Source organism: Crinia signifera, chromosome 7 (genome assembly GCF_055691185.1).
Source record: "Crinia signifera chromosome 7, ASM5569118v1, whole genome shotgun sequence".
NCBI lineage: Eukaryota > Metazoa > Chordata > Amphibia > Anura > Myobatrachidae > Crinia > Crinia signifera.
The window spans coordinates 94,914,135-94,932,148 of record NC_139223.1 but is presented as its reverse complement, the minus strand read 5'-3'; the positions used below and the strand labels follow the sequence as shown (position 1 = coordinate 94,932,148).

The window sequence follows — 18,014 nt, the reverse complement described above, 5'->3', positions numbered from 1 at the left end:
CTGTAATGTTGTATTCTGAGGTTGTACAATTACAGATGTGTCCACATAAATCGAGCCTCCTTGCGCGGTAAACAGTTCTTCTAGTTGCACTGTAACAAAACATTTCGTATGCAGACATTCACAGTCAAACACAGAATAGGCATAAGCTCCTTTGTGCCTCCTATTTGCACAGTTTGTGAATATGACACATTATAATGGAAACAAATAAGCTCTGCACTACAGTCACAGGGATCTTACCCGTTATGTTTAAAATGACTTGAAGAGCATAGGGAATTGATGTACTGTATGTGAACACATACATACAACAGTTTTGAGTTATTACTATGAGCCAGAATTTTCCTGTGAGCCAATATCTTCAACTATAATGCATAGGTGTGAACCATTATTTGGTACTAGATATGCATTGGGAGATTATACTTATTGGAAGGTATCACCATAAACTGTACTGTAAAAAAAGAAATTTTAAATCTGTAATAAACGGTGAATCACATAGTAGTAGTTACTTTATGTTTCTCAATGTTCTTAAAATGCCTGTAGGCGTAGGACCACCCATAATATTTATGCACCCTGATTATTTATTTTCTTTTATTCCTGTTTAGATAGATGTTTGTGTGTTGCAAAGGACTTGATTAATTTCCATGTAGTTAGTGTTGTCATACCACACACATTTGGCCTCCCTTACTTCTGTGGTTATATAATTCTTCATCCCCCTTTTGCAACACATTTCTCCCTCACCTGTGTTTTGCACTACAAAGCAAGTAATGGGTATACTGCACAAAAAGACTAGGAGTCGGCGCTGCTGTATTTTGTAAAATGAGGATAACGCCTTTCCCCAAAAACAATAGGTAAATAGAGTAATACACAAAAGGCACATATTGCCTTGTGAGATATTTAAACAACCTTTTTTATATGAAAGTCAAAAAACACTCGGCAAACCGCAGAGGGCTTATACCAGACCATTGAGACTCAGGCCAGGGAGGGCCCAACTCCAGCCCTAGGCCCCACTGACTCCCCCAGGCCTCAGTGACTCTTTCTTCCCCCCCCCCCATGTTGGCTCTCCACGCTGGTTCTCCTACAGGAAGCTGGCGCCGCAAATGGCTGCCTAGGATCTGTGCACTCAGCCATATGTAACCCCTTATGTCCCCTGTGTGATAACTGTACTGTCTCTGCAATAACTGCGGTGTCTTTGCTCATACTGTTACCACCCGGCTGCTGCAGCGACCAGTGGCGCCGCTGATGGCTGCCTAGGCGCTGTGCAGCTTGGCAGGTATATGTTCTCTGTGTGATACTGTACTGTCCCTGCTTATATTGTCACCTACTTGGCTGCTGCAGTGACCAGTGGCGCCGCTGATGGCTGCCTAGGCGCTGTGCAGCTTGGCGGGTATATGTTCTCTGAGTGATAATGTACTGTCCCTGCTTATACAGCTGTGCTGCTCGGCGGGCATGTGTTGCCAGCATGAAATGTGTCAATGTAACGTATGTAATGCCTCCCCCTTTCATCCCTGCTTGATGCTGCACTGTATATCCACAACAAATTCCGAGTGTGCGCAAGCACACATGGCCAATAAAGTTGATTTTAATAAGATGGAGTATTGGGATGCTGTTTCTTGAAAAGTGCCTGGTGCAGTCCATAGGGGCTGAATAAAGTGATGTAACAGAAAGTATCAAGCACTGAATCCAACAGATCTCAAATCCATCAGTCAATGCTTCTCTGAGTCTAGATACTCATACTTCAGGATTGTATATAACAAGTAAAAGGATCCTGGTATTTGTACCCCTCCATATTGTTTGAAAATGGCGGGAAAAGTGCACATTTGGAGATTTTCGCCGACGGGAAGTGACTCGTGTGTTCTACCCTCCACTTCCTGTTTGTATTCCATTTGGCAGCCATCTTATCCCAGGAATTAGTTGAATCTCTTTCAATATGAAACTGTGTTCCTTTGTAATTCCTTTGAAATTCTCCATCCCAGTGCTCATCTCTAGTGTGGTCTTTTGGAACATTCTCAGGGTATAATACGGACATCACCAGTACTCCCAAACCATTAACACCTATACCATACTTAGGATTGCAGCAGAGTCCATCCCTATACCAGGAAGAACCGGATGTCCGTTAACCCATTCCATTCACAAGGATATTCAGCTAGTGTTCCCGCTAGGCTGTTTTAGCGGGGCGCTGCGCCCTGCCCGATTTTTACAGGGCAAAATGCGCCCTGCCCTGCTAGCAGCACCCCGCTAAAACAGCGTGGTGCCTGCCCTGGCTGTGTGCACGGGGAAACGCAGTGCCGCCTTAGACGGCGATTCCCAGCGCTTCCCCGGCAGCACGGTAACTTCGTCGGTGCCGGGCCCGCCTCCTTTAGTGATGGCGCCGGGCCGCCCCTTTTCGCGACGTCGCGGCCCGGGCACGCCCCTTTTCATGACGTCGCGGCCCGGGACCGCCCACAATTGTGACGTCGGCGGGCCCGGTCCGCCCCCCTTGCGCTGCCCCCATGCAGCGGCGCCCTGCCCGCCCTCATTTCTAGAGGGAACACTATTCACTATATAAATAAAAGAAAAGTAAAAAAAGATCAGAATAAAATCAATGAAAAGATAAAATCACTTATTTAAAAACCATTTAATTCGAAGTCTACATTGTGACAGTTCGGCTTGAGAGTATAGATCCATTTTATTTGAAATTTGCACCTTTTTGTGTATTACTCTTTGTCCCTCACCTGTGTTGTAACATGTTTACCCTTTTATGATTTTCCGATCGTTACAGTTCACATATTTACAATTTAAGATTGTAAAAAGGCACTGCTTGAACTCAGCACATTTGTTCAAAGTTTATATAGGATAGTCTTCTAGCAATTGTCATTGGGAAGATAAGTGTTGTGGACCTGGTAAGAGCGAGTTCCACTAAATAGAGAAAGTGTTATGTAAAGTTATTTTATAAGTGGAGCTATTCTGTATTTGTCTGGTTCCTGTGCATTGGATTTTACTTTGGGAAAGAGGGGGGAGAGTTACTTGCAGTCCTTGTTTGCTTGACAAGTTTTCAAAAATTTGTACTTTTCATTAAAAAAAAATACATGGAACACCGCTTTCCTGGTGTTTGGTCTTAAATGGAATAATCAGGGTTGGCTAATTAATGAAGGTAGATACCTTCTAATTAAGGTAGATACCAAGTCTGGTATCACAAAATGAAGGGTGCCTATAAGGAAGACATGTTTGACCAGGTTGCAGCTGTGGAACATCTAAGGTGCAACCTCCACACTTTCACTCTGTGTGACGCTGTAGTGTTGGAAATCTTTTTTGCTATTTTTTCCATTAAATTGCATCTTATTTGCAAAACAGAGTGAACAGGATGCACAGTCTGTTCTGCAAATTGAAATGATAAGTGCGTAAACCTATATTCAGGGTGCGAATGTATCTGCATATGAAATGGAATTTTTTTTCCTGGAAAAGACGCCTGGCACTACAGAGTTGCAGCATGGCATGGCGTGACTAGATGGGCTGTTTAGCGCTAAAGGAGGCTAGATGTATGTGGACACTTCTGTACATCTACTTTAATAACAAAATACAACTATAATCAATATTTTGTTATTAAGACATTTAATGGTCTTAATGGTGGAGCAATATTTAAACAGGTGCAGGGTGTACTGGCCCCTTGCTCCACCAGTGGGAGGGGGGCACACCTCACTCTACTCCCATACATTAAACTTACCTCTCCAATAATTGGGTGTTGCTGGTGGGTGGTTGGGACCTGCACGAAAATTGCACACTTTGCCCCTCCTCTGTTTAAATTGTCAGTGAGGAACACATTATTTTCTTCCACCATTGATTTCTAGTGTAGATAGGGAAATTTACTGAGATCGGATGGGTACAAACGCCAAGTCGATCCGATTTGCGGCTGTGACCCACTTGGCAAGTTTACAAGGGGACGAATTGGCCAAATTTGGCAGTACAAACTAATAGACCATCAATAGATCTCGGTTGCATATGACCATAGTGTTCAGATCATCTAATTTACTATAATTTGTTTGAGTGAATTTGGCCGCGAATTCAGCTCAGAATACGAATGAAAAATGTGACAAATGTGAACAATACTAAAATAAATCCACACAGACATCTTAGAAAGTAAAACTTTAATAACATACATTCATACACTCAACATAAATACATAATCCCCTATCTTCCCAAATAGATTGGTCCATTTGTGCAATAGTAATCAATGTGGTACCTGTGGAAAAAAAAATCCAATACTCACCTACTCTACTGTAGATCATTTCCTCTTCAGTCCCTGTAGAATCCAAAGGGTTAAAAAAAATAAACCAATTATCCGTACCAGCGAAAGGAGGATCCACATATATATTTCTACATGCAGCTCCTCTCCAAAACTGAGGGAAATCCCACAGAGATTAGTCCGTGGGACCCCCCTCAGCCTATTCTAGCTTTGCACCTGATAGGCTGTTCACTGCACATAGGAGTCCATGTTATGAAAATAAAATAAGCTCCTATGGTGGTTATTTATTTTATTAACTGGGCTCCAACATAGGAGCCCAGGAGTGCTGAGGATAGCCCCAACTTCAGGGGTCTCCTCTCCCCCAGATACCCTGGCCAGGGCTAAAAAGTCACTTTACAATGGCATAACCACGAGACCTTGTATAAAAAGCATCCGTCAGCTGTGGCATTACCCTACTGGCTGTTGGAACCAGGACCGGTCCAAGAGCGTGGTGCTGGATTTTGAAATACGGAGAACTATACTCACTTTTTCCCTGTATTTTCCCCCTGGAACCACAACCAGGCATTTTTAAAAACGTTTTCTAATTTTTTACACAGTGAAGCATTGCACAAATCTGAATGATACATGTGGTGCTTCTGGGTTGCCCTTGTTAATATGGTCAACTCTGAAAATACGAGCCCTGAAAACTCGACAGCTATGTAAATTTCTCAGGCCGAAAATATAGGCAATCCTGTTCATACCCATCTGTATAGCGTCTCACCCGTTTAGTAATTATCTTAAGTTCTGTTTAGTAAATTGGTTGAGACCCTCATATATTTCACATAGGCCTTGAGATAGCTGAAGCAAAAACATTGCATTCAGGTATGCATGGACTAAAAATGGCAGATAAAATAAGAGGTCAACTTTGTATTTTGGCCTAATGATGAACAGTATTATTTATTTAAATAGTAAATCTGTGTTTCTCTGCATGATACATGTGAAGGCAAATATACTTTTTTTGCACTGTAAATATCACTTTTAACTGCCTTGAGTGTATGATTTTGCTTGCTCTTCCTACAGGGTATTACGTCGGATCTGTTTCCTGGAGTGACACTTCCCAAAGCAGATTATAACATCTTCATGGAAGCTATAAAGGAAAACTGTGAGCATATGAACTTACAGATGACCAACTTCTTTGCAGAAAAGATTTTGCAAATATATGAAATGATGATTGTGCGCCATGGCTTTATGATTGTTGGAGAGCCCTTTGGAGGCAAGACATCTGCTTATCGTGTCTTGGCTGCAGCTTTGAACGATATATGTGAAAAGGTATACAATTATGTAAATTGAGTACTAAATTCTGTATGGTCAAGGGCGTAACTACCATAGGTGCAAGGGGTGCAGTTGGTATGGGGCCCAGAGCTGAAGGGGGCCCATCCTTACTGTCTAAGTAATATGTCTTACATACATTTATCACCATCAGTTACTTAATTGGGGGCCCTTACAAACTTTTGTTATGCGGTCTATGAATATCAAGTTACACCGCTGTGTATGGTAATACATTAAGACCCTTATTCTGGTTAAATCGGTAAACCACTCCCCCCCCCCCCCCCCCCACCGCATCGCAACCATGTGAGGGGATATTTTATGAAAACACATCCCCTCGCATGTCCCGCAGCAGGAGAAATCAATCGATGGCTGCCGACCATCAAATGATTTCTCCTGGACTCACAAATATGTCAAATATAAGACTGACTTATAGTTGCGTGTGCCAGGATGAAGAGACGGCGGGCGGCTGATGTCATGTGAAGTCAGCCGCCTGCACACTCTGTCACGGCCGCATTCACCTGGGAATGCCCAGCATTTGCATGGGGACTTTAGGGGACTAAAGATTATATTTCCTATACAAGTTAAGCATTACAGATCATTATGATAAATAACAATGTTTGCTTGGCAAGTTTCACACTAATTTTGTCAAAATCACTTAGCACTCAAAGGGTTAATGTCCTTTTAAGACAAAATTGGAAGCTGCCAGTAAATAATCCCGTCCCATACTGATGATAAAATTCTATTTCTTCCATTCATATTTGATGATGTATTCTCCACTTAATTTGAAACGTCTTCTATCAATATCTTTGAATTAACCTTAACTTTAGTGATTCACTATTGGGGTCTAACTAGTGACTCCCTTCTTTATTTTGTAGAATGATATTAATCTTTGCTGCTGCTACTTTTTCATCATGTTTCACCAGCACGATTCTGTTTTATGTGTAAAAATCAGTTATTGACATAGCCAGCAGCGCATGCAGGGGGGGGTTTCTGAGTACCCAGAACCACCACCCCCCCCCCCCCCCAAGAGTTTAAGCTGAGGGTCCCCTCTTTCCATGGGTACAAGAATTTTAAAAATCGGCCCTTGAGAACCAGAGATATCTGACTTCAAAGCAGTGGTCCCCATGCAAGCCTGTTAATTGCTCTTCCCAGTCAGATATTTCAGTTTCTGTCTGACTTAAGCTGTGTACACACAGGGGAGATATATTGCTAGCAATATATTGCTTAGCAATATATTGCTCAGTGTACTTGCAATATATCTCAGCAATATATTGCTCAGTGTACAGGTTTTCTGAGAGATCAGAGATTTTTCCTTCAAATTGCTAGCAATTCTGTATAGATTTGTTTTACCCTCTATTCAATTTTTTTTTTTATTGACATGCTATTGGTGTTGGGCAGCATGGTAATGCTCATGCTGCCCACCGATGGTGCAAATCACCATCGATGGGCAGCATGAACATTATCATGCTGCCCAACACCAATGTCCCCTTATTTTATGCAGCCTTGACATGCTATTGGTGTCAGGCAGCATGGTAATGCTCATGCTTCCCACCAATGGTGCAAACCACCATCGATGGGCAGCATGAACATAATCATGCTGCCCAACACCAATGTCCCCTTATTTTATGCAGCCTTGACATGCTATTGGTGTCGGGCAGCATGGTAATGCTCATGCTGCCCACCGATGGTGCAAATCACCATCGATGGGCAGCAGGAACATAATCATGCTGCCCAACACCAATGCCCTCTAAAGACAGCCTATGCACTTACTGGCTAGTGCGGCTGTGGGGCGCGCAGGAGGTGTGGGTACTGGCACAGTGGGGGGAGATTTGCGCAGCAGCTTCTGTGCTGTATGTGCGGGCAGGGACGGAGGAGGAAGCAGGGGGGGCCGTGTGACACACTATGACGCGGCGGGTGGGCGGGTCCTGTCCGGCGCTGGAGGCTAGATATCTCTGGTAGCTGGTGCACAGTGCTTTGTGCACCAGCGACCAGGGATTTTTAGCAAGAATCGGAGGTGCAAGCTCCTGCGACCAGCGACCATGAAGGGCTGGCCGCGGGAGTGCGCAACCAGCCATTTATCGCCGGCTGAACATGAAATCACTGGCAATATGGTCGCTGAGCGACCATTTTGCCAGCGATTTCATACATAATTGCCCCCGTGTGTACACAGCATTAGAGTTTTTCTGAGGGTATATTCCAAAAGCTGGGACTCTCCCTCTTTGATGGACACTAGTAGCTTTTCTCTACTATTCACAAAACCAGAGCTATCAGCCTTCCAGCAGCTGGTTACTGCTCCAGCTCCACACACCTGGAATGTAGTTTAGTTTTATATTCTCATTGGCGGATTGCTCTGCCTCCTGAACTGTGGTCCCCTAGTCCAGTGATTTTCAACATTTTTTGCCTTGTGGCACACTAAATAAGATTTAAAAATTGCCAAGGCACACCATGAGATCCCCACAGGGCAAAAAACATTGGCCCCCACAGGAAAAAAAAAAAAACCTATTGGCCTCCATATAAAAACAATCACACTGGTCCACACAGGAAACAAATGTAAAATACATTGGCCCTTTACATGAAAAGAAGAGACCAGTAAATAACAGTTGAACTGGTGTTGGCTGTAAACTGGTTTGGGCATCTCTAGATCTGGGGGCACACTTGAGAACAGCTCAAGGCACACTAGTGTGCCATGGCACAGTGGTTGAAAAACACTACCCTAGTCCATAATACCATTTGGTAGGTGGGATTAACTAGTTTTTAATACCAATTAAAATCTAAGAAATCTTTTTCCGGTAACTGGAGATATCTGCAATCAAGCAAGCTGTCCTCCCACCAGAAAATTATGAATAATAAGCCCACTCCACTATACACCCCTCCTCTGCGTATTAAACATCCTCTACCACCCTGGAAGTTATGTATCAGGGCCCCTTCATTCAGTCCAATGCCCCCTTCTCCCACCCCATCTCCCACCATCTGTGCAGTAAAGGGGTAATTAGTGGAAATTACTGATCCAGGCCCTACATGCTGAGCGATTGATATAATACCCCTACCACCCGTGGGACATCAAAGCTTCCCCCACCCCTACCGCTGGAGGATCGGTAGGGGCCCCAACACATTGCTATGCCCAGGGGTCTACACTGCTGTTGCTGCCCATGTATGTATGCATATATATATATATATATATATACATTTGGTCTATCTATAATACTTTAACTGACCCGGCATATACTGGGTCACCTAAGTGTCCATCTCCGGAAACCCCCTTCTGAAAATCCTGCGTTTGCCAATGATAGCCCATGCACATACTGTAACAACTTATTTCTTATAAATGAAACCTTATATAACAGGGCCAAGTTTTCCATGCTATGTAAAGGGAATATGCAATTACAGAAGAAACATTGGGAGCAGAGATTTATTCCAATGTTTCTCTAATATACATTTTCGGCTATTCCATTAGGTCGTGCCCCTCCCCTTTCCCATTTAAAAAAAAAAAAAGCTGTTTTCAGGATTTCTTTTGCCAGGTGCTGTAGGCACAAGAAACACATGCCCTTATTCTGGTAGTCCACCAAACCCCACCCGGCGAATGCCCGGCCGCCTGCCCCCCCATCACAGTGTGGGTTCGCCCGCACTGACTGCGAATGGATGTTTAACATAAACCATCGAAAGATGTGGAAGGTGCACACATATAAAAGTGACTTTAAATTATCTTACATATGCATGCACGCATCCGGTGATGTCAGCTGCCTGCCCCCCGCACCCGCATCACGGCCTCATTACCATGAGATCCAGGATCACACTGTCTGTATTTTGACTAGTGTCATCCTAGCTTTCAGTATTCCGTACCGAACTTCTTTTAATATCTCTGCCATTTTTTAATGACTTTTTTCCTTCTTTTAACATAGGGTCTTTTAGAGGAAAATAAGGTTCAGATTACAGTGCTAAATCCCAAATCCATAACCATGGGACAACTTTATGGACAATTTGACCCTGTTTCTCATGAATGGTCAGATGGGATACTAGCTGTCAGTTTCAGAGCATTTGCTTCTTCAACAGTAAGTATTAACAACTTCTTTACTTTTAGTTTTACAAATATATCCAAAATGCTTAGTGAAGTGCAGAACTTTACTTAAGAATATTCCACCTTAATCAGCCAACTCCCATGTTAAAAACTGCTGTGATTTCACATTTTTATAGTTTGGAGCAAGAAGTAAACTTGGTACCCACCAAGCCATAGAGACAAATTTGGTGTTCAGCCTTGTGGAACAAATTTATTCCCTCTGGCACTTCAGCTCCAATGATAACCTAAGTTATTATGGAATGGGATCATTCGTCAGACTGCATTTAGGTCTACACCATTAGGTCGACTTGCATTGAGGTCGACCTGACTGAAGGTCGACATGGGTTAGGTCGACAGGGTCATTAGGTCGACATGTGTTAGGTCGACAGGTTTTAGGTTGACAGGGTCATTAGGTCGACAGGTATAAGGTCGACAGGGTCATTAGGTCGACAGTGAAAAAGTTTTTTTTTTTTTCTTCATTTTTTCAAGCGTCGACATGCTTCGGGCACAGTGTTTAGCTATGCTCAGCACACTATTTTATTCTCCCACCATGCCCTAGTGGATGGTAGGGCATGAAATACCCAATGTCGACTTTTTGCCTGTCGACCTTCTCCATATCGACCTAATGACCCTGTCGACCTTATAAAAGTCGACCTAATGACCCTGTCGACCTAATGACCCAGTCGACCTAAGTCATGTCGACCTTCAGTCATGTCGACCTAAATGCAGGTCGACCTAGTGGTGTAAACCTAATGCTTGTAGACCTACATGCTGTAGACAATATGACCGTATCCCGTTATTATGGTATACATAATTAACAATTTAATCTTCTACATAACAATGTACAGAATGAGAAGCATGAACTGGATTCTGGAGGTTTTTGGTTCATGGATTTGCAAAGTTTAACTGCCAATGTGGAGCAGTGATGGAAAAACATCAGTTTACCCTACTTAAAATAGATGGAGGCAGGAATAGATGTTTAGGTGCAAGATAATGAGAGAATGGAATTTAATTCAACTTACTGTAGTAAGACGCAATTGCAACACACGTTGGCCCTCATTGTAATTCATAGGCTGCCCTGCGCAATAGCACAGGGGAGCGATGTTTAGCTAGTGCTCATGCGCATAAACATTTATATACATGTGCAACCTCTTTGTGCAAGCGGGCGTGGCAAATTGATTATTCGCAGGCCTGTTCGCATGCAACAGTGTGGAGGGGGGGCATTGTGCAGCATTATGGGTTGTGCTTATGGGAACGCCCAGCATTTCATGGGCGTTCCCATGAAAATGCTGGGCATTCCCATGGGAATTTACCGGTGACGTGGGTGCGGGCAGCTGATGCCACCGGATGTCAGCTGCTTGCCCTCTTCCCATACAAGGGCACTGCAGATCTAAGCCAGCAGAGACTGACTTAGATTTGAGAGCACTTGAGAAATAATTCGATAGTCGGTGACCATCGAATGATTTCTGCCCACACGCAAGCTGCAAATGGATGTTTATGCAAAACATCCACTTGCAAGCGTGCAGGGGAATTCGGCATGCGGGTGGTTGATGGCGTTTAATTGACACGCAAAGCTGCGTAATCCACAGCTTTGCAAGGCAACCAGAATGAGGGCCTTTGTGTGGGTGATAGCAAGGAAGATATGAGGGTAGGTGGGTGACTCTAGGAGGAAGGGAACAGATGAGCCTTGTTTTTGACATGTTGAGCTTCTGTGTACATCCATGTAAAGGTATCCGTGAGACAGATGAAATGAAACGGAGATGGCAGGGAGCACATGTAGAAATGCAAAAACTATAGGATTACAGGCTTTCTCCAGCTATTGATTCTCCTTTGATTGTTACAAAACTCCACAATGGATAGCTCCCATATAGGACGTGCATCTGAAATGTGTCCCAGCCCTGTCAAAGTATCATATGTATACAGAATACATGTTTTAGCATTGGGGCCTATAAAAACTTTTGCTTGCAATATATCTAGGTATATTTCCATGGGAAAGACCAGTGTTTCCATGGGGACACCAAAGAAATGCTGGGCGTTCCCGTGGGAACATCACCCTCACTGCCGCCCAATGCCCCCCACCCGCACTGGTGGGTGCAAATGGGATGGCAAGCTAGCAGTTCCCTGTGCCCACTCGCACCCAGCACATGCACAGAATTGTGCATGCGCATTAGCAAAACGTTGCTCCCCCATGCGAATGAACCAGAATCAGGCCCGTAGTGCATATCTCACCGTGTGTACCCACTATTACACACATTCTGTAATACTCACATTAGGAGCACCACTTACACACATAATGCCCACAGTAGGAGCACCATTTACACACACAATGACCACAGTAGGAGCACCGCTTACACATAGTGCCCACAGGAGTAGCTGCGCTTACCCACATAGGGCCTGATTCAGACCCACTCACTAAGCAGCATACCTTCGCTGCCAAGCAAGTGGGAAAGTGCCACCTGCCACCTCACTAAAATCCCTAAAATCAGAATCACCCCATAATGCCCACAGTGGCAGGGCCGCTTACATTTGTAAAGTTTACCCACCCAGCTGGCAGCTAAAGGGAATATCAGCAGGATGCAATGCAGAGAAGGCTTCCTGCACTGCAAGCAGAGTAGGGAGGAGAGGGGGCCAATGGAGCGCCCTATCTCCTTCTTGGCTCCTGGAGCTCACGCTTCACCGGAGCCACCCTCCCTACGCCCCTGGTTGCATAGGAAGAGGAGACAGCATCAGATAAATAGAAGTAATAATGACACTTTATACTGTAGGTCATTGGTACAACCTCATCTGAAAAGAATACTGTGTCCAGTTCTGGAGGCCATATTTTCAAATGGAAATAAATACATTAGAGACTGTACAAAGAAGGGCAAATGGTACATGGCCTACATCATAAAACTAACCCTGAAAGGCTAAAAAATCTCAATATGTATAGTTTGCAGCAGAGAAGAGAAAGGGGGGACATGATAGAAACCTTCAAATCAATATCAAGGGTTTTAACAAGGTCCAGTAGGGAAATATTCTTTAAATAAAGAGAAGTATTATTAAACAAGGACATGCACTGGGAGGCTCAAGTTAGATCTGAGGAAAAAATTACTTCACAGAAAGTATAGTGGAAAAGTGGAATAGCCTCCCATCAAAGGTGGTAGACACTAAGACAGTAGATCAATTTATGCATGCATGGTATAGACATATAAGGATATCCTTACAAAGTAATAAGGTTGAAATAGAGTTTGAGATAACACTATGGTTAAAAAAAGAAGCAGACTAGATGGGCCAAGTGGTTCTTATCTGCTGCCAAATTGCATGTTTAACATCAAATTTAGTAAAGGCAGGGGTTAAAGTGAGGGGGAACGGGGTGGAACTGAGTTTTACCACCTCTAATGGTGAGGTGGAACATTTTAACCTCCACATTGGCCCTGCATGGCAATTCTTACAGGAAAGCATTCTAGTTTGCAGGGGGATGCCAAAAACCCTACCACTGGCCCTGTCTCTGCCTAATGTGGGAGGCGATGGGGTGTAATTAGGTGGCATAAAGAAATGAATTCCCCCACCTCTGTATGACCACTTTATGCCCTGAGTAAAGGTATTAAATTCTGTTATTTAAAGTCAAATGAGCTTACAAACAGCAAAATGATATAACTTTTGCCATAACTGGCAGTTCATATGGTATATTATTTTTAAATTAAAAAGTATTGTTTTTATTATTATAGACTCCAGATAGGAAATGGCTGATTTTTGATGGACCTGTTGATGCTGTTTGGATTGAAAATATGAACACAGTACTAGATGACAACAAAAAGTTATGTCTGATGAGTGGGGAGATTATCCAGATGTCTCCTCAGATGAGTCTCATCTTTGAGCCCATGGATTTAGAAGTGGCGTCTCCTGCAACAGTAAATATACTTTTAACAGTCAATTAACAGTCTTGAAAAAAGTTCACTTACTTGTTTGGTTACAAAGTAATATATACATGTGTCCTGTTACATCAGATGTGTCCTTTTCTGATAATTTCTGCTGTTCTGTCAAATAGTCCATCAGCACACCAGTAGTAGTAGTTTGTTTGTTTATATGGCGCCACAAAGTGTCCGCAGCGCCGTACATAGCAAACATAAAAACAAACTACAAGGTAATGTACAGGGTGCGTTGATAAAATACAGTATAAATAGGGGTATAGCTGGTAGAACTAAAATCAGCATCAATTCTGAAGTAGGTGTCGAAATTGTCGAGGAGACTGAAAATGAAGAAGAGGAAGGGAAAAACAGGGCAGGAGTGCTGGTGAGTTAAAGAGGTAGGGTGAGTACCTGAGGAAGGAGGACCCTACTCATAAGAGTTAACAAACTAAAAGGAGGTGGGTAGCCGATCCAAAAACAATAGGATAAGTAGGAACGGATGGAGGGGTAGGGTAGGCAGGATAGGAGGAGCGAAAGAGGTCAGGAGGAGGAGGGATAGGCTAGTCGGAAGAAGTGGGTTTTGAGGGAGCGCTTAAAGGAGGTAAGGCAATCCGAAAGCCTGATGGGTCGCGGGAGGTTGTTCCAGTGCAGGGGGGGCAGCGTGAGAGAAGTCTTGGATACAGGAGTGGGAGTAGGTGATTAGGTGAGAGGTCAGGCGGCGGTCGTTGGTGGAGTGAAGAGGACGGGAGGAGTGTGCATAGAGATCCTGGAGGAGGAGAGAGCCTGTAGGTGGTGGTGAGGAGTTTAAAGAGAACTCAGAAAGGAATAGGGAGCCAGTGAAGAGATAGACAGAGGGGGGAGGCAGAGTGGCGAGAGAGGAAGATGAGCCTAGCAGCGGCGTTAAAAATGGATTGGAGAGGGGCGAGGCGGGCAAGAGGTAGCCCGGAGAGAAGGATGCTGCAATAGTCAAGGCAGGAGATGACAAGAGAGTGAATGAGAATTTTGGTCGCGTCAGTGGAGAGGAATGGTCTAATGCACAAGATGTTGCGGAGGTGAAAGCGGCAAGACTGTGAGAGAGCACGAATGTGGGGGGTGAAAGAGAGGGAGGAGTCAATGATGACACCGAGGCAGCGCATTTGGTCAGTGGAGGTGATCTCACATTCGCCAATGCTGAGGGAGATAGTGGGAGAAGAGGTGATGTTTGGGGGATGGAAGATTAGAAGGAAAAATTCTACTAGCACCAGGCTTTTTTTTTTATTTGGGGGGGGGGGGGGGAGGGTGCATTTTAATCACATAGCATAGTGATGTACTAATGCGACTAAGACAGTTCACTGATTTATTTGCAAAACTTGTTTATCTGTGTCTCTGAATCTTTATATGAAATGCTACAATGCAGCAGTCTTGCTTTTTCCTCATTATATGATCAGGAGATACTGCTAGCTGATGCTGGGTTAAGTGGGCAGGGCCACAGGAGTAGGCAATGTAATGTTAGATTCATTTGGCAACCCCCCCCCCCTCCCCACACCCACCATATAACCCCTGTGGAATTAGGTACTATGTTTCTTTGTTCATTAGTCTTATTTAACTTGTTTGAACTTTTGTCAATGGTAAGAATTGTGATACTTTACCTTGCTTTTACTTTTCACCACTGACCTGTATGCCTCCTATAATTTTTTTAAGCAGATATGGTGGTATTACAAACAACGCCATAATTTTTGCCTAAGGAAGTGTCAAGTTTCTCATGATTCAAGTCATTGGGAACTTATGTATTATCTGGGCTCCCATGTTAAATGCACCCCATGTTTTCATACCCCTACTATCCAACTACGCATGGAGTTGATTTTATATAGTGTGGCGAACGCAGTGAGCCACCGTGCCCGAAGCGTGGCGAGCGGACGCGTCTCATAAGAAAAACGGGAGCCCAGATATTACATAAGTACCAGTCATTGTTTTGCATGTCCTTCTTCTGAATCCTCTCCTATCGCTTAGATCAGCGGTTCTCAAACTGTGGGTCCTGACCCCAAAGTGGGTCCCGACCTCAGCATGTGGTCACGACTCCATGTTGCTGACCATCAGGCTGATGACTTTTCTAATCTCAGTCAGTCTGAAAAATCTGTTGGATTGTCTGTTATTTTAGACTCCTCGCATATATTTTGTGCCCCCACAATGCTGCCATGTATGTGCTGTCTGCTGACTACACATGTGATGACCTTCTGCAGTCACTTGTTGGGGTCCTGTAATAATTTTTATTGTCTGATGGCTTAGATGTTTTGGAGGGCATTATAAGCCTAAGCATGGTTGGCAAGCCTCCAAGCATTCTGTTGCTAGATGGCTAAAGGCATCTATTCATCCGGCTTATCTGCCCTTGGATGTGCTGGTTTATACTTCACTCAAAAGCCCATTCAACACAGGAAGTCAGGGCCTGTTGGGCAGTTCCCTGTGGTGCTTTATTTCAGTTTGACAACTTAGCTATTTATGTATACGTTCACCAAGTTTTTATAGTTTTGGTTTTGCCGTGGCTAGTTTTGGCCAACATGTTTTGCATGCAGCCTTGCCATTTGCCGTCACCTCCTGTTAGCTCATATTCCCCAAATGTATGACACAGTTAAAAATTTAACATAGGCATCTATGGTGGGAACCGGCTATTCAAACTGATATCAATTGAGTTGGGTATTGGTTCTGTAGTAGGGTAGGACTACAGGGGGAATTGGGGGACCTGGCCAGGGCTGAGCAGCCATGGTTGTAAGCTTTGGTCAAGGGGAACTTGTGTAAAAAGTTCCCCCTGGCTGTGGAATGACACCGCTGACTGTTGGAGCCCAATGATGGTTGGGACGTAGATGGTGGGATACAGGGACAGTAGAAAGAACTTAAGATTTATAGGTATCCAAACAGTATCATAGGTCAGATGTTAGTAAGTTTTATAACAGAGAAAATGATTGGGGCACTACACCGCGAAAATGAGATAATTGACCCTAACATAGAACATGCACATAGATTGGGCCCGATGAGGAACAACATAAAAGACAGACCATGACCCATAAAAGCAACATTTTGAAGGCATATTACAGGCTGTGTTTGAAAAAAGTCAGTAAGGAGCTGATAGGCTGGACGTTTATCTCTCCTTATCACCCTTTCATTTATCTCTTGTTAAGGCTTAATACATCTGCCCCAATGGTCTTATTGATATATAGAGGGCTAATCCGGTCTATGTCCTGTTTTTTCTTGCGCTCTTCACACATACTGTATGCTTAAGTACACCTCTTAATGATTTTAGCTTGACTTCTTTTTAGCTTGACTTGTATACTTTTGCTAGCCTGTAATCCACTAGTCCAGTTTCTCCGAGTGGGGCTAGTTTGTAGGGACAACACTCAGCACTTTCATATTCTGCTCCTCCAATCTCTTGCTATCTCTATGTCCCAGCTAACGCATGCCGGCTTTTCTCCCCTCTCTCACCCAAGGTACGGACACCGGCTCTGCATAGCCTTCTTGGAGTGGCATATACCTGCCACTCCAAGAAGGCTATGCCATTGTCGTTTCAGGAAGGCCAGAGCTTTATTTTGAGCCAAGGAACCACATGTACTTTCTCTAATGCACTTCTGCCTTAGCTTAGCTATACATTTTTACATTAATCAATGATTTAAACTTTATTCATCATACCAAAACATGAAATCTAAATATACAATTTTACATACCATACCCTCATGCTAATTCAATCATGTGGCAAATCTTTCACACTGACGTGCGTGTCAAAGTATCACAGACTGGAAGTTCTGCACATCGGGTGTTATCCCATAGGCCGGAAGTCAAAGACCGACGCCTTCGTATAAAATGTGTATCAGAAGTGCAGTGACTCAAACATCACAGATCGCCGGATGTTATACACGGGCACATTAATCCAGTGCACTGTACTTAGTATATTAATCAAAGATAAACCCAACCATCCTTGTGTATGTCCTAATAAGCATGATCTTTCCTTAGTTGATACTATTACACACTTAAGATCTCCACATCATATTTATGACACACACACACACCGGAAATGGTATTTCCAGAGGTGCAATCAAACTATGTTTGCGTTCCATCTGGCTGTTATTCCTGCGTGTCACACATATTAAAGTTACATAGTACTCAATTTAATCAATTCATCCAGCTATGGAAATATAAATCAATAGAAATAAATGTAAGGCCTGTCTTATGTATATTAGGAAACAATCAGATGTATACATAGTTATTATAGATATCCCACCAATAATCCATAGCATTATTAACAAGTTTTAGGTAACCATCCTGTAGACCATCCTACAGAACAAACAATTCTATCCTTACAAAAATACAGATAATGGGTTACTCTCGTTAAGGCCTCTAGGGGCTAACGTATCAAAAATTTGGATCCATTTAGCCTCTTTTTCTCAACATGCTAACCCCCTATCTACACCTCTCTCAAATTCTTCCTGTATGCGGGTGGTGGAAGAAGGGACCCGTTATCAAGGCCCTACAAGTGATACAATTGAGGCATTCATAACTTCCAGATTTATTGGACAACCATTGC

The 18,014-nt window shown here is 43.5% G+C and overlaps 1 protein-coding gene across 2 annotated transcripts in view; it reads left to right on the top strand.

Annotated features, from left to right (window-relative positions):
* The window catches only part of DNAH7 (dynein axonemal heavy chain 7), a 918,640-nt gene that overhangs the window by 519,893 nt on the left and 380,733 nt on the right, over positions 1 to 18,014 (top strand). For both annotated transcript variants that reach the window (XM_083153498.1, XM_083153497.1), the window contains 3 exons: positions 5,276 to 5,524; positions 9,424 to 9,573; positions 13,286 to 13,468. In XM_083153498.1, coding sequence (XP_083009624.1) covers positions 5,276 to 5,524; positions 9,424 to 9,573; positions 13,286 to 13,468 — 582 coding nt within the window. The remainder of the gene's footprint in view (positions 1 to 5,275; positions 5,525 to 9,423; positions 9,574 to 13,285; positions 13,469 to 18,014) is intronic.